Raw genomic sequence first — 27016 nt, 5'->3', positions numbered from 1 at the left:
GCATAAGAGAAATTACACAAAACTTGAGTATGTGTTAAAGATGCATTCAATTATCTTGATAGATTTTTTATATTTGTAATATATTTAACAAGGTATTACTGAAATATAGCAAGCTGCTGTCTTATTCAGATTCACATTGTGTCAAGTTTAATAATAATAGTAATAAAATAATAATTCCTTACATTTATATACTGCTTTTCTAGTCACTCAAAGCACTTTACGCAATGGGGGAATCTCCTCATCCACCACCAGTGTGCAGCATCCACCTGGATGATGCGATGGCAGCCATATTGCGCCAGACCGCACACGAGCTGATTGGTGGAGAGGAGTGATGAACCCAATTATGATATGGGGATGGTTAGGAGGCCATGATGGACAGAGGCCAGTGGGCAAATTTTGCCAGGATGGCCTACTCTTTTTCGAAGGGATTTTTAATGACCACAGGGAGTCAGGACTTCGGTTTAACATCTCATCCAAAAGACGGCGCTCACTGTGCAGTATAGAGTCCCCAACAATATACTGGGGGTTGAGCACCCCCTGCTGGCCTCACTTACACCACTTCCAGCAGCAACCTAGCAAGTTGGAGTATTTTAAAATGTAGTGGGCTTATTAAAAAAAAATAATAATAAATTATATATATACATACATATATATATATATATATATATATATATATATATATATATATATATATATATATATATATATATATATCAATTTACTAGAACAGCTATCTTAAGCTGCTTTGACTCAAATCTTCATTGTAAAAGCTCCATATAAATAAACATAAATTGAATTGAATATCTCAGTGGCTGTAGGTTTTCCTGTTTGCTTGCACTATCTGAATCAGAACCTGAGCAGTTATGTAATTTGCCACAGAAATGACTGGCATCCTTAAGTTGAATCATTCTACAAATTCCAGTTTTAGCCACAAGTTCCTGACATTTGCTCACAGACAGATCATTTTAGACCACAGGTCATTAAATGACTTTTTATTAGTTTTTGCAGGTGGTTTCCAAAGTCAAACATCTGAAACATCTATAAAATCAACATTTAAAAAAGGTTCGTAAACAGTCTTACACTGCCTTACAATATATTTTATTGACTCCTGAAAAAAGTGTTGCTGTGAAAACCAGTACACCTTACCATGCTTTCCCACCATGTAGATAACAATGTCAATGCCTGCCCCTTTTAAAACCAACGAAAAGCTTTTTTGTTGTAACAAACCAGAGCTGTCAATAGAAAAATCCCAGCACCACAACTGAAGTATTTTCTTCTTTTTCTTTTCTAATGCTGAACGAATAGTCCAGTACTCTATTTTAAATTACAAAAAAAATTATAGATAACATTCATTTTATCCATTAAAGCAGTATTGCTTAGAATGTGGGTTTGGTCTATTTACACATACAAACAGAAATCTGAAAAGAAATTCTAATGATTTCAATGGTGACTAAAAGGAAATGAGCAATACTGAAAAATACAAAGCGTACCAGTGGTAGCCAATGAGGCACAACACAACTTCCCAAAACATACTTTTATAGTTCGCTTAATCTGAAAAGTGATTTATGAGTTGTCTTTTATAGCATGTATTTTGGAGACAAAAACTGTCCGCCTTTCTTCATTATTTTGAGGTGACTGCACTTAAGGCAACTTAATTCTGGCAGTGTACAAACATTCTCATGTATCTGTTTCCTGCCGAAACAAATTTGCATATACTACACTGGAATGGCCTCAGGGCTACCTAAACTGCATTTTATCATAAACCCTCCTTTACAGAATAAAACACACTCAATGCATTCATACAGCAACAGACAACCAGCAAAACATGCAAAAAAAATAACAAAAACAAAGTAATAAAAAAATACGCAAACAGTGCACTACGCATACAGAGAAGTAAACTCAAGGGCATTAAAACCAGTTTTTCAAGAATTCATTTGCGTACACTCTATGACCCAACATGTTGACAACATGATACTCTACTGATTTGCATTCAGGAGCTGCGCAAGACTTGATTTTTAAAACCCTAGACATTTTCACAACTGTTCATGTGCCGCCTGAGTGTTGCATTGTTACTTGACGCTTTGTGTTGTCACAACCTTCCTCTCCTGGACAACGACTTTATGCGATGAAGGATTTTGGGTAATCTTGACAGATGACCCACCAATGCCAACATCACCAATAAGGGATCCTGCGGTGGATGCCTTGCCCATTTGAAGCCCCCCCTGGACAACACTCGATCCCCCTTTATTCTCCACATAAAAGACATTTTGAGATCCGCCATGAGTGGAAATACCATTGTTGATTGATCCCTGAATCACCTGCCCCCCTTGTCCGTCCACAAACATCAGGCCCTGAGATCCAGCAACCCCTCTTTGAATAGTCCCCTGAAGGACTTGACCGCTCGTGGCACCTCCATCCACCAGGAGCAATTGTGATCCAGACAGATTACTTGTGTGCAGCATCCCATTGTTGAGCGCTTGAGCAGGTCCGCCACGGTCCACAAGCACCATTCTCTCACCTCTCGTCAGGGTATTTGCTGCTATATTGCCGCCCTGCACTACCATGCCCTCAGCAACTGGGCCACTGTTCAAAACATACATGCCCTGTGTCATGGCAGGTCTTTCTGCGACCAGTACTGTGCTTGGCTGCTGCTCGACCATGTAGTACATTGGCTGCGGTTGCACCAGAAGAGTTGGAGCTGGCTGGACACTCGTAATCATAGTGGGGCGGTTGTCTGTAACCAGCACGTTCTCCACACGAGTAGATGATGCTGTGGCCATGTTGGAAGCTACGTTTACTGTGTTAACTCTGTTAGTGGCAATATTCCCTGTATTTAAGATGTTGGTGGTTGAAGACACCACCTCGGAGCGGTCCACTACAGGTTTGGGAGGGGGAGGAAGAGGAGCTGGTGCAGGAGCTGGGATTTCAGTCTTTTTACCTCCACAAATGTCAGCGAGAGTGGTGAACTTTGGCCCAAGGTCATTCAGAAACTCTAGGTCATTTTGATCTTCGAGTAAGCTGCAGCAGCCAACTGAACCAACAGGAGAACCCTTCCCTTCATAATCATACACCATAGGGTCATCCTTTCCAAATCCGTCCACTACACGGCTTTTCTGTAAAACAGGTACAGCAGGACATTTATATCAGATCCAGATAGAAATACTTTATATAAACCTGCGTTATATGTGACTGTGCACTAACCTGTGAATAGTATTCACACAGGTATCCATCAGATAATGCCATTCCGTCAAAATCTCCAGCCATATCTCTACTCGAATAGGCATTATTTCTCCCGATGGAGTTCATGTAGTCTAATTCCATTTCATTGTAGCCTCGGCCACCCATTGTGGAAGTGGACTCCAGGAAACCCGCAGCTCCTACTCCTGCTCCTACTCCTAATCCTAGTCCTGCAGAATGCATGGCACCCACAGCCATATAATCCTTTGTCATGAAACCCATCCCGTCAACATTGGAAGGAGGGCACATTAATGGAACATCCTGTTAAAGACAAAATGATTTACTTAAGATTTAGAAAAAACAACTTTTTTTTTACAACGTTTTAGGTTCAGTTGAATTGAACTCAAGCTTGTTTACCCAATTGGTAACCTAAACCCAGCTGAAGAGGTTGTCTCAGATACTTGGCTTACAAACAAACTATGGTACAGTTAAGTTCAGTAAATGTAAGCTGTGAAAATGATCCAACATCGATCAAGCACATAGACACGGCAGAAAGACCTGTGCCTTTAGAGTTCCTAGGGTCCTTGAGTTTTGCAGCCGTGAGGTCAGCCTTCCTCTAACCAATCCCAGCTCTATCTTTTATACAACTTTTATTTATGTGCAAATGGTCCCTTAAACTTACAGAAAGACTTTGTCAGTGGCAGGTCTTCAGAGCCCCTCAAAAGTGAGACGTACAAAGGGTGTATTCACATCAGCAAAGTCCAAACCAAACACAATTTCAGGTTTAAAATCAACATTGTGTTTGGTCTGTACTTTGCTGGTGTGAATACACCCTTTGTACGACTTGCAGTACTGTACTTGGTACTTTTTTATTCATACCCATACTAAGAAATACTAATTGCGTCAATAGATCTGATACATGATTGGATTCTGCTACAGTCAGCAAAAGCAGCTGTATCGTGATCAACAGACAAGGTATAGACGTTTCTCTCATTGTGAAATGTTTGTCTAAGTTTTTATAATCGAGTGTAAGTCTTGAGTATTGAGAAAAAAAGATCAGTGTCACTTTACTGGTAGCCTTACTTCTTTATAGTTGGTTTATACAAGGCCAAAACACATGTGAAATGTGGAGTACATATAAAAGTAAACAGTGGAAAATCACCAATATTTTGTACTCATCAATTGGATGCTGTATTTCTTACCCTATCCTCTCCTTGGCCTTCAGTATTGGAAGAGATGAGATGCACTTTGGTTTCAAACGGCATGTCTGTGAAAGCTCCTGTCATTCCACACGTACAGAGCAGCAACAGAAGTGGGATGACTGTAACACAGAAGGATATTCCCATTTATTTTAGCAACATATAAACTAGGGGTGTAACGATATTACAAATCGAACTGAAATATCGCAATACGCCAACCACGATGAGTATCGCGAAACTCTCGTGGCCAAAATCGTACTCTCACGCCCCCTGCTGCCCATTGTTGAGGTTGACGTCACTTGTCTCTAACTCAGGGGTCAAACTCAATTCCTGGAGGGCCGAAGCCCTGCACAGTTTAGTTCCAACCCTGCTCCAACACACTTACCTGTAGGTTTCAAACAAGCCTGAAGGACTCAATTAGTTTGATCAGGTGTGTTTAATTAGGGTTGGAACTAAACTGTGCAGAGCTGCGGCCCTTTTGGAACTGAGTTTGACACCTGTGCTCTAACTAATTGAACCAATTATAAAACAATTCTTTACTTTATCACATTTGATTCAAATGTATTAGTAATGATGAGCTTTTGTTCTAAATATTAGATTTTAAAGTTAGTATTTTCCAAGTGCATGTCATGTGACTTCAGTGAGCGATAACACTTGGTCCCTACTGTATAAGCAGGATGGCTGCTTCGCATATATTGAGATTGCAGATCCCCCAGACACATTTAAGTCACCTGTGTGGGAACTTTTCTGTTTTCCAGTGGAGTACAGGAATATAATTTGTGATGTAGACAAAGCGCATGCCTATCTATCTTAACTTTCACGAAACTTACTTATAAGAAATAACATTTAAAAAGTGTGGAATTTTCACAATGTAAGAGTGTAAGCAAAAGACTTACAACAGAACTGCCAGCAAAAGTATTTAATGTAAAAAGTGAAACCAGAACAATGCCCAAATATATACAAAAAAGATAAATATTTACAATAATAAAAAGAATATAATAAAGTAGTAAATTCAAACAAAGTATCAAACAAAAATTAGTTAAAGTCGAGTAAGGGGACGATAGTGAAGCCAAACAAAAGAAAAAAAATATAACAAAACAATTTTTAAACTCATGAATAACCCTTTACCCCGCAAAAAACTGATAAAAAAGAAAAGGTCTTGTGCACCGTATTCTTCCCTGTACTGAACTGTAGAATGAAATAAAAACAAAGATAACCTTCACTTCTTACCTTATGTCTTTAATAATACATTTTCTATGTTTTTGCCAAATGGAAGTTGTATGACATCTTCCCTATCCAACTTACTCTGAGAAAAGAGTGAACTTGAGAAGGTGTATCTCAATATAACTGGAAAGAGACGAACCAAAAAGTAACTAACAAATCAATCAAAATAAAATTGAACAAAAAACTAAAAAGTTCTCAATGTGGGCTAAAGTAATGCAAAATAATTTTACCCAAACGAATGTTAAGCAAAAACAATGAAAATCATAATCATCACAGCAAAATACACAAAAAAACTAGATCAAAGGAAAAAGCACTCTCCTTCGCATTTCCTGACACCGTTTTTATAACCACCTCCAAAACATGGCCAGCTGCGTTCGCTCCCACCGCGTGTTGTAGGAATGAACAAGACTCTCCTCGCAAGGCGCTGCCGTCGTGGAAATAAGCGACCTTTCTTTTCCCAGAACAAGAGCAGATTTTCCTCTTATGAATCCTCTAACTAGCGTTGTGCCGAAAGACGATAGTATCGTGTATCGACGATAGGCAAAAATATTGCCAAGAGCTGAAAACTATGACGATTTTAAAGACAATATTTAGCCTGTTTTGTAATAATGTAGACCTGGAGAGCTACCTTCCTGCAAATTTCAGTTGCAACCCTGACCAAACACACCTGTTTGTAATTATCAAGTGCTGCTTAAGGTACTATTAATTGGTTCAGGTGTGTTTGATTAGGGTTGGGACTGAATTCTGCAGGAAGGTAGCTCTCCAGGAACAGGGTTGGTGATATTACATGTTTTAATTGCATTATTTAATAAAATGAATAGTACAATTAATTGTAATTATCATCATTGATAATAAATTAACTATAAATAATATGATAGCTTCAGCTGTTTACATCAACATCAACTGACTGACACTTTTGGATAAAAATTAATTACTTCGATTGCTCTCCTGCCCTCTCTTTCTGTCTCTCTCTGTCTCAGCAGCAGCTGTTGAAGTGCGAGCTGCACTTAAGGGCAGAGCCACATCTTAGAGCAAATTAGTTTGCAACTTTGTTGCATAAAAATTATGGACTAAATAGCAAAACTGGATTTTATTAACAAACATGTTAAATAAAACCATTTGTAAAAATGAAACAACTTAAAAAGAAAATGAAAGAACTCTGAAACCAGCTCAAATGTTCTGGGATAAGACGTGTTGCGGTTGTTGATCATTTGAGACTCCTTTAACAGCACTGCTGCATGATTCTTCCTTGCTTTCATAAAAGTTATTTATCTTTTATATCCATTATTAATAGCCTATTTAAGTTTTAAGGGGCTTATAGACTATTTTTCAGTGCATACATTGACTGCTCCGCAAATGCACGGAATATTCGTGTCTTATTTGCGCTTAATTCGATAGAATGATAAACACGGACATACGCATTTTTCAGAAAATAACCCATTTGTTTTATATTTATTTTTATAGCCTAAAATATATTTTATTTATTTATTTAAACTAGTCTATATGCATCTAAACCAATCTGTATTTAACCATTCGTTTTGGCATTAAAGAATTATTGAACAGATTATTAATAACTTACCAAAAAACATTTTACTGAGCTCTGTAAAAAGTTTTAGATTAAATAGGCCATTTTATATTAGAGCAATAGGCTAATGCAGACTCGCCGCAGCCATGTCTAAAATGAAACTCCTATCAGAAAACAATAAACGCATGCCAAGCACAACATTGGGTTAGATCTTAGCAAATACAAATGTGACACTGTTGATGATTTCTTTTGTGAATGGTTAGACCTGAAGTCGCGCCGCGCTCAACTGAACAAAAACATGCAAAAACACCGAACAGAAACAGTCACGTGCGGGCACGAGACCTCCATCCTCCTCCCATCTGAAAGGACCTAAATGCATCCTTGTTTCTTCCATGCAAAGATAAATATCATTTCATCTGCTTCCATCCATGTATATTATATCCATTTTATGGCAGTCCCGCAGGCTGAGGATAACGGCATGAACCCGAAGTCACCATCAAATCCTGTCCCGCGCCGCACTGTTCCATCGAGTCTTGTTTGATGTAATTTAGGTCTCAAAGCCCATTTAGCTGTAAGACCGCAGTGATTTGCATTGGTTTGAATTATTATACAAAATCAAACGTTATGCAAATGCACTAGGTTATTAAATAAGTTTAAAAATCAGCCGAAAGGTTAATAAATATGTTTAGATATGGTTATATATATATGAAAACTTAAATGAACATCACTATGCCATGTGTGTTCAGAGATCAAGCCTCTCACCTGAAAATGTGGACATTATGGTGTTTTTGAAGATGAACTTAAAACTAATCCAAATGTTCTTGGAGAGGACAAGCCAGTTGATCTTTTAATAGTCTACACTGCAGTTATTTATTTAATTTTAGTTTTCTTAGTTAAGATGGCTGAACTAAAGAGAAGTGAAGTTTCATAAACTAATTTCGAGAGGAGTACGTGATATGATTAAGCACAACTGGCCGCTCATCTGTAATCAGTATTAATCCAATCAGAATGATCCTAGTTTACTATAAATAGATCATTTTCTCTCTAATGATCTATCTTCATCTTGGAAGAATCCCCCCTTCCACCCCATCTCCTCCCTTTCCTTCCTTTTCTACATGATTCTACATGACCTACATGATCTTGGATCTCCTGATATGCTATTGACCGGGCGGGAGCCCTGGGCTCAAATATCTTCAAGCTCAGGGTTCTCTCCTGGGACAGCATGCCAAACCTGCTATAAATGCTAAGCATATTTAAGTGGGAACTCTTGAATTGTTTTTCTGACTAGTCTATATTGGAGGTATTAAAATTTTTTTTTGTTGTTGTTTACTCGAGTATCCTGACTGTACTAAAGATGTGATGACAAAGTTAATAAAAAAAGTTTAGTTGTTCTTGTTATTAAGTGAATCTATTGTTACTTAGCATTGCTGTTGAGATGAAATCAACCCTAACCGCACAGCAAACAGAAACTGAACCAAACTGTGGCTCCAAAACCGTGAACCGAACCGAACCATGCCTTTGGTGTATGGTTACACCCCTAAAATAAACTATCAATCATGATCTACTTGTGAATATAGTAACTTACGCAATAATGCAAGAAGTCCAAGGAGGAGCAGGCCGATTCCTGCAGGTCCAAGCCTGGACCCCTTCTTCGCATCTCCTGTTGCGGTTCGATCACATCCACCCTGGTTTTTACATGTGCACACATCCACCTGCAGTTTCTGAGGTTCTGGACATTTCAATCCCTGCTGATCCGTGACTTCCACCATCAGCTCATGTGGTCCTGGCCATAGCTTTTCATGGGTCCTGAATATGGCTGTGGTGTCTAATAAGAAAAAGAACAGAAAATTTTAACCACTGCAGTGGTGACATCCTAATTGACAGATCTCTGAATAGTACTTCATATTTTGGACTTCTTGCAATAAATTGGACAAGGTACACAAAGGCCCAATTCTAATTCTACCCTTTGGCCCTACCCCTTGTTTTGTGCATTCATGTAAAGGGGTAGGGTTAACCCAGTCCTTTAGTTTAAAGGCATAGGGCTAAGGTTAAGGGCTAAATAGCCCTTGAAATGGAAATTTTCCAGGACCAAACTAGAAACCAAGGGAAATGTGAAAATTTCCCAAATTACACCAGCTACAATGGCTGCAGACTTGATTCAGGAGATGAATAAATGTAAGTATTTTTATTACTATTAAGAATTTTTACAACAAAGCATATATATATATATATATATATATATATATATATATATATATATATATATATATATATATATATATATATATATATATATATATATTATTTATTTATTTATTATTTATTTATTTTTTCTCCAATGTTTTCACCTAGAACAGTAGAGATTAACACTGTGTTTTAAGGGGTCGTGATTAAAAAATAAAAGAGGGATTGGGCAAAAGTTTTTAAACACATCAATGCCTCCAAGTGGTAGAAATACACACACATAGCTTTAATAGTTGTACATACCATTCATATATTCAACTGTCCATTTCCCCGCAGTCCCTTCTGAAACAATATTGAAATCGAATGGAGCTCCATTGGGTGGTGCATCCTCATCTTTTGCAGTAACCAAGACCGCATCCTTGTCAGTGCAAAGTGTCTGGACATTGCTTATCAAAGTGGGGCAGTGGTCATTAAAATCCTCCACCTGAATGGCAATGGTGCCTGTTGCAGTCTTCGAAGGCAAGTCTATAAGGAAAGAAAGTAATATATAAATGTATCAAAAATTTATTTTGTATATTATTTTTAATATGTGTTTTGCAAGTGTAGGAAAGAAACAAAAACCTAAACTGAATTCACAAATGAAAATTTATTTCATTATTATTATTAGTATTATTATCATGGCTTTATTGAACTATTGCAATATGTTACTTGACTGCACATCTGCAGAACTGCTGAACTGATTGAGACAAGTTCTGAAAGTTGCTGTAAATGGAGGAAATGGGGGGTAAAGCAATACTACTAAACGTAACCAACTATGTGACACCATCGTGTAGTAGTTTAGCATAAAACAAAAAAGTACTCTTGCTCATTTAGCCAGCTAGTTTTGAACTTCTAAAGTAAGATTACTTTGTGATGTAGTTATACTATTATAAAGCCAAAATTCACCTTTAGAAAAGATAAACTACTCCAGCTCAATTCACTGTTTACACTTGCTGGAAATTTGGCACACTGAGGACATCTACTGGTTACAACCAGGCAACTACAATATGATTAACAAAGCCTTTGAATTTTAATTTCCTGTAATTTAAAACGATTTTAGAAATTAGATTAAAGTGCCATAGTATATAGACCATGTATTATCATGTACTTTATGTATTTTATATTTTTGACTTATATTAGCAGTGTGACCCTATTAGAATTGTGACCCTGGGAGACACAAAACCTGTCATAAGGGTCTTTTTTTCAAGTTTGAGTTAAATAAGCTGAATAAATAAGCTTTTCATTGATATATGGTTTGTTAGGATAAATTAGAGATAAAATTACGTGAAAATCTGGAATCTGAGTGTTCAAACTATTGAGAAAATCACCTTTAAAGTTGAACAAATTAAGTTCTTAGCAATGTGTGTTACTCAAATCATAAACTAAAGTTATGATATAATTGACCAAATATACTCATGGATTTATGGTTTTTGGCATAGAAGAAATATCAATACATTTGACTCGTGCAACATGGTTTTGTGTAGGGTGATAAACGATATTATATAGAATTCTGATCAAATTTCTGTAATGTAATGTGTCTTTATATAGCGCATTTATCATGTATGGCCATAAACCCAAAGTGCTTCACAATCATAAAGGGGGGGTCTCTCTTTCCACACCACCACCCATGTGCAGCATCTACCTGGATGATGATGGATGGATGGGGTGGGTGGGGAAGATTGGGAGGCCATGGTGGTTAAGGGCCGAGAGGGAATTTAGCCAGGACAGCGAGGTTACACCCCTACTTTTTGCAAGAAGTGCCATTGGATTGTTAAGGAACAAAGAGTGTCAGGACCTCTGTTTATCATCTCATCCGAAAGATGGCACCCACTGACAGTAGTGTCCCCTTCACTTTTACTAGGGTATTACGACTCGCACAGACCACAGGTTGAGCGCCCCCTGCTGGCCTTACTAACACCACTTCCAACAGCAACCTAGTTTTACCATGTGGTCTCCCATCCAGGTACTGACCAGGCTCAGCCCTGGTTAGCTTAAGTGAGTAAACAGTCTTGGGCTGCAGGGTGATATGGCTGTGGCAAAACCTTTGTTAGTAACAGTGATAACCTCAGGACTTTTTTTACTCTATATTGATCTAAGAGGGAACCACAGCAGAAAAGGGCAACAATGAAAATCTAGTGTGAATTTTGAGCCGCCAAAAAGGGTCGGCCACCGAAAATAGGTTATGTTATTTAATGAACCCTCTAATTTGTGGCTTCAGTCATTCTCTTTTAAACCTGGAACATTAATAACTGATATCAAAATAAATATCTTTATTGTTTAATATGGAAAAGAATGAATCCAGATTGCATTTTTTGCCATTTCACCCAGCCCTAGTTTTATGGTTCTTCTAGGGTCACAATTCTGGCCAGAAAAATCCTAGTACTATCAAAGTATAATCGCAGATATGTGTGATTTGTTGTAATCAGTTTGTAAATTAATTTTTTATTTGTGAATTAAATTACATTTCACACAGAGAAAACTTATGTAGAGATCACTGTATGATTATAAAAAATTTAATTATTGAGTGTTTTGGGAGAAACGGCTAAATAAGTGTAAAAAAAAAATGGTACCTATTAGGACTGCTGGGGCCCAGTGGCTGAAATTACCAAGAGCTCCCGATTACTAAATCAGGGTCTCTGCAGATATCATAATGTCAAATTTAAGACCTTTTACGACCTTTTTAAGACCATTAAGTATTCAATTTAAGACCTATATCGCAATATCAAACACACGAGAGAAAATGTAAAAGCACAAAATTAGGGGTAAAATAAAGTTATTTAAATTGAACAGTACTAAAGAGTGGTGAAATGCATCATTGAACTACAGAAAAAACAAACATCTTAATGCAGATTTATACTTTCACCTGGCACCGCATCACACAACTCACCAAACGGATTAAGGCTTTTAGACTTGACACGTTCACCATTGAGATATTTTTTTTAAATGACAGGGGGCGGTCCAAAAAAACTAAGTAAAATCAGACAAATAAAAAGATAAACATTATCATTGAAGATGTTTTTGGGGGCCTCTTTTTTGTTGTTTTAACAAACTTATCCCTCAGGTTTTTCCAAAGTTTTACAAAAACTTTCCTCCTTTCCCATGGCTGTTGCAATTTCTAGCCAATAATTATTAGTCATTCTGGCAAGCGGAAATGTAACTATGATAGAAAATAGGTAAAAACTTAATTAGGTATTATAGCTTACTGTACTATTCACTCTTCAAATAAATCCCACTATCAATCCCATTTTATCTCTAAAATAAAGTGAACTAGTGTCTGCTGTACAGTGTTTTGTAAAGTACAGTAAAGTACTTTAATTACTCTGTTGTGGTAATACTATAGTTACTATGGTAACACAACAAGTGTATTAAAAACAAACTACCCAGTGCTTTAGTGTTTTTTTAAATATAGGGTATATTTTTCTACAGTTCAACACTTTACTGTAGTAAAACTACACTGTATTTCATTTTATCAGTTCACTATTCTTAATACTACAGTATCCTGAAGCATCTCTGGAGAGCAAAAGCACGAAAGGAGTCTGACGGAGCGAGCAGATCATTCGCACGTGAGTAGCCAGTGTTTTGAGAGCTCGCAAGCAGTTTTGTCCATGAACAAAGGAAACCGGCGCGTGAGCAGAGATTCGCTCTCTCGTATTACAGCGGTCCCGACTTATAAAACTGCGCTTGTGACATTTGTCAGTGAAATAACGGCATACTCTGCCAGCCGAAATCATGTCAAAGCGAACTTCCGCAAACACAGCGATGATGTCACATTTTAATATCAGAAAGCTAATTGGCTATTGCAAGTTGACCTTTTTGTAGTTGTAATACCGCAAATTACAATCGGGCTAGTGAAACAAAGAACTACAACACCCCAAAAACCTAGCAACAACAACAAAAAGAATTTAAATGAGCATTAGATGTAGTGTTAAATGGACATCGCAAAAATAAGACCTGTGCAAAAATATTTAAGACCTAGAACAGCAAATTTAAGACTTTTTAAAGCCATAAATTTCTATTTCTTTTTTTCATTTAAGACTTTTTAACACTTTTTAAGACCCCGCGGGGACCCTGTAAATGCCTTCCTGGTTTTCAGTAACTTTTGATGATTGATGATAAGATAATGCCATCTTCAGGACAGGTCATCATGTGTTTGCATTATCTATTTTCATTAAATTAAACAAGCAGTACACTATAAATGATGCATTTTAATGCTGATTACAATCTATTGTTCTGTCAGTAAACAGACAACTTCCAAATCGAAAACAAAAACTATTATAGAAAAATGACACAATCTGCATCCCTGTATAATAACACATACTGAAATATTTTCCCTTTCCCCTAGAACTTGCCTTGGGTTATGCTGAGGACTTTGGCATAATAAGTGCCATTAACAAGATACTTGGACTCGCGGTCAGGAGCCTTGTTCATTCTAATGGCCCCAGTCTTCTCGTCGATGGTCAGCCAGTTATCAGGGTCAGACGATTTAATGTACCTATGGGAAAAGGGAACATATTAGTTCAGGTTCATTTCTCATTCTCTCAGAGCTGGTTATATGCAAAACATACTTGACGTTGGTTGCTTCCTTTCCTGTGTCTGTATCAATAGCGGGGTATCGAGCAATGATCTCAGTGCTGTCAAAAGCCTTGCCTTCTGAGATGGGAATGGCTTTTGTTCCTGGAAAGAACTTGGGACCTTCTGGCTGGTTTTTCACCTTTATGTTTACATTGTAGAGCGGAACGCCTGACGATGACCATGAACTGGCACCTGTACCACCTCCGCTGCCACTGGCGCCACCCATGGCTCCAGCTCCACCAGCAGCTCCACTTCCTGCACCACCACCACTGCCCCCAAAGCTGATAGTCGCTCCTTGTGATCCTCCACTCACAGATGGGTGAAAGGGGGCTTTGTTGGCTACACCGATGCCAAGGTTCAGATCTTTGACATCTTCATAATCAACCGCCTGCAGATAAAAACGGTTCAGAACTGTTAAATGCTACAGAACTTAGCGTCAGGGTTCTTTGTGTGTTGTTTTGTTTTGGACAAGTATGAGAATGAGAGTAGATCAGAGTAGTTGGTGATTCATTCCACTGTGGTAACCCCTGATAAATTAGGGACTAAGGCAAAGGATAGTGAGTGAACAACATATTGATTGTTCAGCTGATAAAATACTTCAGAAAAAACTTTCAGTGAACAAAATGTTTATATATGTCTGTTTATATATTGTCCATCCTATACACAACTCCTTAACTTTCCTGACTTTGACTGTAATGCAATAATGTGCACCTTTTGTAAAGCTGTGTCGAAATGATAAATATTGGGAAAAGCACTATACATAAACTTGAACTGAATTGAACAAAATTACATGAAAAAGATCTAGTGTGATCTAGATAAAACGTTTGAGTACCAGTAATTTTAATGTAAATTGAATCTGTACAAATAATACCAATAACCAACTAAATTATTTGTAATTTTTTTTTCAACTAAATGTTTTAGGACAAAAAAAATCATTCCGAAGTTCAGTGTATATAAAATTGAAGGCACAATTATTAGCAAAATTCATAAATTTTTAATTTGCCTTCGGCTTAGTCTCTTCTTGCTGTGAGGTGACATTGCTATAGGCTGATTATACTTTTGTCTGGTGCCACGTCGCTGACCTCTGCTGACTGCGCGCGCACCTCACGAAACTGAAGAGGCTTGTATACTTGATGCATTCGCTGTTGTGATATTTTTTAAATTGACAGGGGGCCGGTCAAAAGAAGGAAACTGTAAAATCAGATGGATAAACATAGAAATATGAAACTTTCGGAACTCAACATATCATTAATGACATTAAAGATTTTTTAACTAATTATTTTTAGAAATTATTTTAATGATTTGAAGATTTTTATAACCAGATTTTTTTTTTAATCAAACTTTGATGCATTACTTGCTTTTCTTCATATCTTAGACAGTTCTACCTATTAAATTTGATTAAAATATTAATGGCAAATTAATATGATGTTTTTTGTTTTTATTTAGATTTATCTCACTCCATAATTCAGACATTACTGTCTGGTTAGTTTCTGTTTTCTGTTTTGTGCTAAAAAGGCAATAATGGCCATCCATTCCTGACCATTATCAACAATAAAGCCTGGAACAACAGAGCATCAGTATATTGTACACTGATAGGTTCAAATATTCTCTTCCAGTTATCAAAGAAATAATTTGTTCCTTCATTTTAGTTTTGTAACTATTAAATTGTTTACATTTAAAATTGTAATATATACATCAGTGTAAAACCAATGAATGGTGTAAAACATATTCTGTAATTGTTAATCACCTGGGTCTCCACTTTTGCCTTTTTGGCTTTAACAATCTTATCCCTAACAATCTAAACCTTTTAAGAAAAACTTTACTCCTTTCCCACAGCTGTTGCTATGTCTAGCCAACAAATATTGATCATCTGGTTATCTCTATGATCACGCATGGACGGATCATAAGGATGTCTGTACAAGTGTACCCATTTTTAGACAAAATCTCTATAAAGCGATTTTATATTCAACTAAAAATAAATCATCTGCCGCACAAACTGTTTACTCGTCTCAAAAAAATTTGTGCGCTCTGCCAGCTAAAATCATGTTGCGCACTCTAGCAAGCACGCAGAGTACAAACCAGGCTTAACCACTGAGCCGCCATAACGCCCCTATTAGAACAATTATAAATTATTATTCTCTTTAAAATTATTTCTATGACGTGATGTTTAATAAAGTAAGGACATTTTTTGAGTAGTTCCTAAATTGATATTCTTTTCAGGAGAAAATTTCTTTTTTATTTTGACTAGGATTAAAGCTGTATTTTCGAAAAAATAAATGTTACGGAGGCCAGCTAGTGAATTGCTTTGCAGGTAAACCTCACTTCTCTGACCTTTAAAGGTGCCAGAGACGCTAGAGGCCATGGTCTTTAACCTCCTTGTCAGAGCAACAGACTCCTATACAAAATATCACTGGATTATTCCCAGTTCAAACCGGGTTGGGTGCAGTAGGACTAGTGGGTTACATGTGGGGACTCGTCCAGATGAGAGTGATGTTTAGAGGGGGGTGAGTGTAATGGAGGCCAGCTAGCAAAGTGCTATGTAGGTAAACCACACTCCTCTGACCTCTAAAGGTGCTCTAGCGACAGACACTAGAGGCCATGGTCTTTAAACTCCTTGTCATAGCAACCGACTCCCATACAAAGAATCACTGGTTCGATCCCAGCTCAAACTGGGTTGGGTGCAGTAGAACCAATGGGTTACATTTATATTTTTAATAACTTAAAATATTTGTATAATATAATTATATAATTGTTATATAATGCATAATTATTTTTTGATTGGCTACAGAATAAACTACTGTTGTGCTAACACTTGCCTAGTTAATACTAGTCAACCTAGTTTAGCCTTTAAATGTTCACCATACAAAAGAAAAACACAGGTTAGTGATGGGATTTTTTATAATTAAGGCACAACTTGCTGTGAATAAATAATTGTGTTCTGAAATTTGTACACATATTCATTAAGAACACATTTAATTCATGAGATGTCAAAATGTTTTGAAATCCGACCAACACTGGTGTGAATACTGACATTTTTGTGTCATGCCAATACAACTTACAACCATGCTAGGATATCAAGAAGGAAAAAAGCACAAAAAAAAAATCACACACCTTGTCTAGCGTCAGGACCACTTCATTAGTCTTTGGGTCCATGTGAATGCTGAAGTATCCAGCCTCATTGCCTGACGCAATATAACAATCACCTTCCCAGTTGTCCGTACCCTTAAGATCTAGGTCACTAACTTTGAGCCTCATCACCTCGACATTCTCTGTATTCTCTTCAATACTGGCCTCATACTATGGAGAAAAAAAACGTTACTGATACCACATATGCACTATAGCAACATAAAGTAATGTGCATGTAAAGGTAATATAGTTATTTGCTTACTGGGCCTCCCAATGTAGGCACGTTATCATTGACATCATTGATCTTGATGGTGACCGTCCCTGTTGCGGCATTGCCACCTGGGGCTCCATTCAGGTCAGATGCTTTGACAAGCAGGACGTACTGATCAACAGTCTGAAAAAAATGGAGTGTGAATACACAAGTGGAATTATTAAAATACTGCTTATTGTGTTCAACAAAGGCATCATATGTTCCAGCATCATCCATTTAAAACTGAAACAATAACAGCTTAAGTTGGCTAGAACATCTGGTACTAACACAAAAGACACTCGTACTTGCTGTTGTTAAAAAAAAGCACCAGCGCAAATGTTATGTTGGATATCAGACACTCATATATTAACTGCCTCACCTCTCTATCCAGGTTAGGATTGGCAACAACCACTCTCCCGTTGTTTTCCACCCTGAACATTGACTGCCCTGCCGGCTGCTGGTCAACAATCTCATACTTGATCTGAGAGTTTGGGTTTCCTGGCTCATCAGCATCAAAGCAATTCAACCTCATCACTTCTGTGCCTGTGTAAACAAAAGGTAAACTTAAAATTTTAACTTAAAACATGAAATCCCAACCTTGAGGAGCTTAATTTTTATTGGTTAATACATTTTTTTTAAATGTATTAACTTAATGGTTTGCTTATTATCGTCACTATCATTATAATCATATTATCTTCATATTCAAATGATCAAGTATAGAATGATTTAGCACGTTGCTAACATGGTTTAACGCATTGCTAACATGTTAGATCATGTTTTTTTTCTGCATGAATTTGCTTGTGCTTATTGTTACCATCACAATTTTATCTCTATAATCGAAGGATTGGAGGAGGTTTAAAGTTTGTGGCTTACATGATTTAGCATGCTGCTAACATGGATTAACTCATTGCTAACGTGTTTGATTGTGTTTTTTGTATATTGTTAGCATGTTTCTAGCATTATTTAGCACTATGATTGACGTACTTTAGCACACTGCTAACATTTTGCATTGGATGCTAGCATCATTTAGCAGGTTATCAATTATTAACCTGATTTAACAAACTGTTAACAAAGATTGCTAGCATAAATTAGCACGTTTGATGAATTTTTTTTGTTTATTATCGTCACCATCTTGATAATCATTTTATCTTCATATTCAAATGATCAAGTAGACGATTAAAGTTTGTGACTAACTTGATTTAGCATGCTGTTACCAAGGTTTGACTCATTGCTTGATCATGGTTTTTGCATGATTTCACATGCCGTTATCATGTGTCTAGCATTATTTAGCACTATGATTGACATGATTTACCACACTGCTAACATTTGGATCGGTTGCAAGCATCATTTAGCATGTTATCAATTAGTAACCTGATTTAACAACTGTTAACAAAGATTAGCATGTTTGCTAACATATTATTGCATGTTTTGCATATTATTACATTTTTGCTTGTTGTAGCATTGGTTGCTAACATGATTTAGCCTATTGTTTAGATCTTACTACTTTTAAAATTATGTTTTACTAATTGCTACTGCAAAAAATGTACTGGTATTAGGATGCTGTTAGCATTTTTCTAGCATAATTTAGCACCTTAATAGTTACGTTTATTACAAAAGATTTGGTTTCTTTTTTTTGTTGTAGGGGGTAACACCTGCAGGTCACATACCAACAGCACTGAGCTCATCCACAGCCCCAGGATTCATCACACCAAAAACAGGAGCATTGTCATTCTGGTCTTTCACTTTAATTCTCAGCCCGATGTCATTCTCTGCAATTGAGCCATCTGTGAACAAAGCGATGCCTGAAAGCTGCGGAGGTGAAGAAATTTATTAAAATTTTATAACCCTTGTCAATAAGCGTAGGTGTTAAAACCACGTTCATCATCATTATCATCATCATCATCATCATCAATTACTTACATTGTACTGTGAGATGGACTCTCTGTCAAGGATCCCTGTTATTCTTACATATCCAGTTTCAGGATTCACCACAAACAAATTGAACGGCTCCTGATCTGCACCTACGCCTCTCAGTGAGTACCTCAGATTTTTCATTTGGGCAACTTCCTTATCTGAGCGAATCTATATCAATTAGAAACGCATAAAATGAACATAACACACACCTGACACATGGAATAAAGCACTGCAAATATCATTTCTTGAGATTTTGCTGCATTAATTTGTGAATATTGTTGTAATACTGAATTTATTCCTCAATATGTTGTTTTTTATGTCATTTTCAATTTTTGGGATGTACATGGCAATGAAGACATCACTTTGTATCAGCTGCTAAAATTGTAAATCACTGGTGTAAAGTACTTTAATTCTTTTTTATTTCTGTTTACTTCTGTTGAAATATGTATTCTTGTAAGCCCCTATTATTTAATATTGTTAAGGGATTAACAATGAACAGAAATGTGCTAAAGCCTTTGTTGATCTCAAATAAAATCAATTAATAGAAATACAACTACAATATTTGTTGTTAGTTCACATAAGTTTAGATCTTATTAACAAAAATGTGTTTGTAAATGTTAAATTAACCTGAACTAGGATTGATGGATGGTTTATAATTCTTTTTTCCTTATTAATGTTAAATAATCTATATCAGGGGTTCCCCAAACTTTTTCTTAGGAAGGGCCAAAATCCAAGCTTGATTGAGAGCTGTGGGCCAAAAGTAAATATAGCAAACTGTATCACATTAAAGTTGCCATGGGTAATTTACTTATTTATTTCATAAGTTAAAAAAATAATAAAAAATAGAAAAAATTACTTCAACCGTATTTACTAATGCATTTGTTTTTTTGTTTTTTTGAAAATGTACATTAATTTAACAAACTTATTACAATAAAACCATAAAAAAATATTTATAAAACACTGGAATTCAATGCCCTAATACACTAGTCATGCTGAAACTGCCTTTGCCTTGATTTGCACGGTGATGTCTTCTGCTTTGTCTCCTATTCGTTAAGTGACAGTGTGTAAATTGTTTTTTTAAATCTGATTCATTTACAACATTTAATTGAAACATTTAATTTCAGTTAGCTTCTTTTTGTAGCTCAACGATAAAACAAGCAAATAAAAGTTTCTTTAAAAATAAAAAATGACAATCTCTGTTAAAGGCATTTCCCAACCCTTCCCAATCATTTTCCCTCTGGCAGGCCAAATCAAAGGATACAAAGATACACAGGCCCTAGTTTGGGCATCACTGATTTATATAATTAATGTTCTTTTTTAATTTTTTTAAAGTATTGTGGTCAAGTAAACACTATCAGTAAAAGTCAAATATTTTTCTTACATTTTAAAATTTGTTTATATATGCTGAAAGCATGGAAGTACAGTAGTCTCACTTACCATCTGCAAATAAAAGGTCAAAATATGGGTTGAATAGTGTTCCGTTATCCGCAACACATAATATACTAATTATTATTATAAAGTTATTAAATAAAAAGTATTATTCTAACTTGTACTTATTAAAATATGCACAGTAACTCATTAAAAAAGTTTAGTGTGCTTATTTTATGTTACTGTACTTTTGACTTCTGAATGATATTTTAGTTTATGTCCTCTGTAAATCATGATAAGTCATTCTACAATACACTTTATTTATCAGAAACAAATGGAAATAAAATAAAACTATATTACATATTTATTATTTTGATGTTGATCTATGACCAATGTATATAAATAATAATATTATTAGTAGTAGTAAATGCTTAAGTGAACACTAAAAAGAACAGAGTATTTGCATAAGTAGTTAATATTGTCGAATGTGAACGAATTAAAGTTTTCCAAAATTCCTTGTTATGTTAGTGTTTTTGACAGAGAGGCTCGACTTACTTTTGCAATGAAGTCTTTCTTGGTGTAATCTACGTTTTCCTCTAGGATCTGTGGAGGGACGATCCATTCTCTCTTCTGCCTGTGGAGGGCCACAGAGTGCTGCAATCTGGCTTCAGCCTCAAAGAAATGCTGAAATGACAGAAATGCATGTCAAGACACACTTGTTCTGGCAACATAGTTTGTTTTCTGAAATAGAACAGAACAAGGGAGACAGAAGTTTATTTATTTATTTGTTTATTTATTTATTTATTTATTTATTTATTATTATTTTTTGCATTCATTGCCCTGACTGGTATAAGAGCATTCTGATAAGTATGATCTGTGCATAATTCATGATAAGTGAGTCATTTATAAATGATCGAAACTCTGTGGTTGCACATTTGCATGAATGCATTGTTTGAGACCAAGATCGAAATGTGCAGCATTTATTGTCTATGATAAAATGGTAACTGTTTTTTAGTAATATGTAAGTAGATGTAATAAAATAGTTACTAACTTTGCAAATAAAAAAAGTGTCGTGAGAATCTATAAACTTTAACTGTGTGAAGAAGGGTACACTTGGAATGACCCTATAATTAAAGGACATTAAAAAAATTTTAATAAAAGATCTTGTTTTTTTTTGTGTTTAGAAGATATTAATAATTAAGTGATTTTACACAACACATAAACAAAAACTAAATATTAGGTAACATTTTAAGACACAAAATAGTTTTTTTTTTCTCCATTTCACCAATAAAAATGTTTCCAAACCAACATTTTCTTATCTCAGAGCAACACTGAAATGTTACTCTATAAAAAAACTAGGTGGTTTTAATGTCATATTTATTAATGACAGGCCTAAAGCAGGTAATAAACCTGAAAACATTTGGAACCACAGCAACAGGGCAGAAGTGATAACATTACTTCACTTCTAATTAAAAAAGATAAGATCAAGAAATATTTGGCAAAAGGAAAATGCATTCCGTTTAAAACCATGATAACCTTAATTAGACCACACACACATTCAAGATAAAGCACACACACACACACACACACATACAGTGACACAAAGTAAATAATTTCACAAATCTAAAATGTAATTTCTGGCTGGTGTTTTCATTACTTTTTGCTTCTTTCTGAAATCTTTATATAATTACAAAGTAAGGGATAATGTACATCTAAGCGGTTGTTTTCTCAAAATAATGCCCAACTGGCTTAACAGCATTTAGACATGTAGTGAAGTGTTGGTGTAAAAAAACTGAATGGCTTTATTATATACTGTACTGACATACATTATCCTGCGTATTATATATCTACAGTACTTGTCACAAAAATAAACAGTTACACACAAAACATTGATCTGAGCTGTAATATCAATTCTTTTAAATGAGTGTAAAGCTTATACAGAAACAAAAATAGCTGAATAAAGTCTACACTAACCTGTATATTATTGAGTCCCTAGATTCAAACAATCAAAAACAGTGGCGTGAAAGATACACAGTAAAAAGTGCTGAGTTCACCAAAATCGATTTGTGTTGAGACAAATTGAGACAGTTAATTATGTTAACTTATTGGTTTTCACAAATTTAAGTGGATGGAACATAAAAATAAGTAGTTTGAACAAGCAGCAAAAATAATTTTATGAGTGTAAGCATATAAAAATTCTTCGGTCTACATTACTTCAGGTAAAATAATTTTCAGAGAAAGAACTCGTTAAGTAGGATCTGTTATTCAGATGAAATGAATTCGTTTTCATTTGAATAGGAGAAAGTATTTTTTTATGAAATGGTTGACATTACACTGCCAGAGGGTGGGGATTTCAACATGCCTGCAAATAAATAAAAACAGGCTTTAGAGTCTTGCAGATCCAGCTCGACTGCTGTCTGTCTGTCACAGACAGGGTTTGTTCAAAAATGGCTTTCACAAAAAGGTTTAAAAAAAGAGGTTAAAAGGGTTTTTAAAAATCTTACTACTATCGTAAGTTGCTTAGGAATCTAAATATCTAAATTACAGATATTTCAGAAGCTTTCTTATTTAATTAACTGACCATTTATAAAGATTACTAATGCACTATTTTTTAGAAATTATATTTAAAATTTTAGAATTAGAATTTAAAAAGGCTGACCGACCAAAAACATCGTTGTTGTCTTAGATTGCAGATTAAAAAGTGACCACCTACAAGTTTCACTGCATTTTACTGACCACTTTGAATTTTACCACAGATTAAGTACATAATACATTCTAAAAATGTTATGTTCTATGAAAACTAAAATCAACTTTAATATAAAGAGAAGTTGAATACAAAGCCAAAAAAGTCCATACTGACTTAACAAACATAAATATCGTTGATTTACATATTGAAAAAAATACTGTATAAACAAAAACATGCAGCTAAATAAACAAACATAAAAAAACATTGTGGATCTAAAAAAATCTAACCAAAGCTGAACTAAAAATGAACTTTGACAGAAATGTAAATGTTCTAAACAACAAAAAGTTGTTATTACGACATAATACAACCTGTTGCATTGCCCTTTTTTACATTTAAGTGCCATGGGACTTTTGCATTTAAGGGCGGACAATTGAAGAGATTTCCCTCAGGCATTTCAGATCAGATACAAGCCCAATCATTTTTTTTTTCATTTTTCTCTGACTTTATTAACATACATGTTGATTTACATACTTTGTCAAGAACACTACTATATAAACAAACAAAACAACAACAAAAATCTATCAAGTTAAATAATATGAATGCAAATTTATATTCACATTAACAGAAACTTTTAAAATATTTATCAATATCATTTTATTTTAAATGTCATTTTATTTCTACTATAATTATGGGTGGAAAATAAAGGAGATTCCTCTCAAGCAGCTCAATAACTACAGTTTTCCACATTGACTTTATGAACATAAATGCTGCTGTTAAATTAGTTCCATTGATAGGCCGACCCATTAATGTAGCTGAAGCTAAAATCTAAACCAACTGACAAAAAATTGACACTTTAAATGGATGTACAAAAGGTTGTGATTACGACATAATATAACATTTTACGATACCACTTTTTTGTTTTACATATAGTTGCCAAAACAATTGGACAACTGGTGTTATTCCTCTTCGACATTTCACGGGTCAAGGACAGTCAGGAACTCAACTGACTTTTCCCACATAAATATCATTTAACGTTTGTAAGAATATATAAAAGTTATTAACACTTTGAAAGTACTAGACTGCTAGAAACCAACAACAAACAATACAGTTTCAGTTGAGAGCCATTACGACGATTTCGTTTAAAAAAAGATACTTTCGAAAAGCAGAATAACTAACATGGAGTACATGGGTATGTTGACTATCGAGAGATGAACGACAAACTTACCGACAATCCAAAACAAAGCAGGAACGCGACAACAGGTGAAATTCGCCGGGCCATGGCCGGATGAACACGATATTTCCTGATCACCTGAGCTCTGTTTCTGTTACCGGCCGCCGGTGGGAAACTCTCGGAAAATAAATCCGCTGAAACAGCTGTGCGTTCTGGACCTCCTTGACGAGCGATAATACGGATGAGATCGATCCCGAGTGCTTTAGACAAACTCCTTATTCATTGTTTCTCCCACACCCTCACCTTGCGGGTTAAAAAGGAGGACCGAGCGTCACAAATGGGTGTGTGTGTGAGAGCGTCTAAATGTATGTGTGTGAGTGTGTGTATGAGAGAGACAGCGAGAATACAGACAGACACAGTACCAAAAAAAAAGGAGAAAGGGGTGGGGAAAGTATAATTTTCACAATTACCTTTTATGTATCATGAACGGGTGGTGCTAAGGAAGTATTAGCATACATCCAGAATAGCAAACCTGAACCCTTATGTAGTGTTTTGTAACTAATTTTAAGACAAATTATGTCTCCAAGGTTTAATACATTGCATTTTGCCAACTCGAGTTGAAATAATGCAAAATTGAATAATAGTTTTTCACTCAATTGTTTTTCTATAAATTATTTTCTAAAGGCTACTAATTTCTTTACAGTGCAGAATAATAATAAAAAAACGCATGTAGATACACTGATATACTGATAAAAAAATAAAAAAATAAATATAGAATAAGACAATAAAACAGTAGAAGCTAAAACAATTTCTCAAATTAGTTATTACATATATATATAGGCCTATATATATATATATATATATATATATATATATATATATATATATATATATATATATATATATATATATATATATAGTTGAGGTTATTTTTATTAGCCCCCCCCCCCCCTAGATTTTTTTTCTTTTTTAAACATTTCCCATATGATGTCTGATAATATTTTTTCTTCTGGGGAAAGTCTAATTTGTTTTATATCGGCTAGAATAAAAGCAAATTTATTATTTTTTTAACTCCATTTTAAGGACACAATTATTAGCCTTTTTAAGCTATATACTTTCTCGATAGTCTAAGAACAAACCGTCATTAAACAATAACTTGCCAAATAACCCTAACTTGCCTAGTTAACCTAATTAACCTAGTTAAGCCTTTAAATGTCGCTTTAAGCTGTATTGAAGTGTCTTGAAAAATATCTAGTCAAATATTATTTACTGTCATCATGACAAAGATAAAATAAATCAGTTATTAGAAATTAGTTATTAAAACTATTATGTTTAGAAATGTGTTAAAAAAATCTTCTCTACGTTAAACAGAAATTGGGGGAAAAAGGGGGGGGGTTAATAATTCTGTGGGGCTAATAATTCTGACTTCAAATATATATATATATATATATATATATTAAACAACTAAAAGTCAACTAATCGCTTTAAAAGCAACAGGCTTATGAAAAAGGCAACAAGTCATTTAAAAAGTCTACTGATCATTTTAAAAGCAGTGGGTTTACTCACATTTTTGAAAGGTAACTAATCACTTTAAAGGTCAACAAATCGTTTTAAAAGCATTTGGCATACACACAAAAAATCAACTAATTACTTTAAAACCTATAGGCTTACAAAAAAGTCAACTAGTCGTTTTAAAAGTCAACTAATTTTAAAAGCAATGGGTGTACTTGCAAAAAAAAGTCAGCTAATCACTTTAAAAGTTACAGGCTTACAAAAAAGTCAAGTAGACGTTTTAAAAGTCAACTAATCATTTTAAATGCAATGCTAGTCAACTAATTGCTTTAAAAGCTAAAGGCTTGTAAAAAAAAAGTCAACAAGTCACTTTACAAGTCAACTAATCGCTTTTAAAACTACGGGCTTACAAAAAAGTCAACTAATAATTTTAAAAGCAGTACATGTACTCGCAAAAAAAGTAAACTAATCGCTTTTAAAGTTACAGGCTTACAAAAAAGTCAACTAATTGCTTTAAAAGCCATAGGTTTACGTCCAAAAAATAGTCAACTAAAAGTTAACTAATCACTGCTAAGGCAACAGGTTTACTCACTAAGAAAGTCAACTAATCACTTTAAAATCAGTGTTTATGCACTTGTTAAAAGTAAAATCAACTATTACTTTTTTTTCAGTGTGTGATATTGATTAAGCGGTTTTTGGATTACTTTCTTTAAAGATCTGAACTCTTTGAGCTGTTCTTAAATCACACCTATACTAATGATTCCTCAGTAGTTCACACCTTAACATGTGCAATAAAAGTTGCTCATACTTAAAATGGCTTAACCGAAACGTGCCTCAGGGTTTGCCCGACAAAACAAATAATCATCAAATAGTTATCTGTTGTGTATTACTAGGAATAGATATGTGATGGTACACCAAATTATTTTTGAAATCAAATTTTTTTTAATCCCAATTTACCGTACATTTATAACATGTCCTGATGTGCTCTTTGACGTAACAGGCACTTCGGTGGAAAGAAGTTTTTTTTTTTTTTTTTTTTTTTTGGAGATGGTGAAGTAAAGGAGGTGTA

At 35.1% G+C, this 27016-nt stretch overlaps 3 protein-coding genes across 3 annotated transcripts in view; 1 reads left to right on the top strand and 2 right to left on the bottom strand.

Annotated features, from left to right (window-relative positions):
• dsg2.2 (desmoglein 2, tandem duplicate 2) overlaps nt 1–27016 on the bottom strand; it is a 713230-nt gene that overhangs the window by 25045 nt on the left and 661169 nt on the right. The window lies entirely within an intron of this gene.
• usp24 (ubiquitin specific peptidase 24) overlaps nt 1–27016 on the top strand; it is a 746345-nt gene that overhangs the window by 230699 nt on the left and 488630 nt on the right. The gene's annotated exons all lie outside the window — the stretch shown is intronic.
• dsg2.1 (desmoglein 2, tandem duplicate 1) lies at nt 1755–24837 on the bottom strand. The gene is given in 14 exon segments (NM_001256637.1): nt 1755–3113; nt 3202–3498; nt 4380–4498; nt 8711–8950; nt 9613–9834; nt 13698–13840; nt 13914–14308; nt 17032–17217; nt 17309–17440; nt 17676–17839; nt 18964–19105; nt 19217–19378; nt 21134–21262; nt 24490–24837. Coding segments are annotated over 14 exon segments (3429 nt in total). The 5' UTR covers nt 24544–24837; the 3' UTR covers nt 1755–2069.

This window comes from Danio rerio, chromosome 20 (assembly GCF_049306965.1).
Source record: "Danio rerio strain Tuebingen ecotype United States chromosome 20, GRCz12tu, whole genome shotgun sequence".
Classification (NCBI taxonomy): Eukaryota; Metazoa; Chordata; class Actinopteri; order Cypriniformes; family Danionidae; genus Danio; species Danio rerio.
Note: the sequence above shows the minus strand (reverse complement) of the source record. Positions and strands in the feature narration are given on the sequence as shown.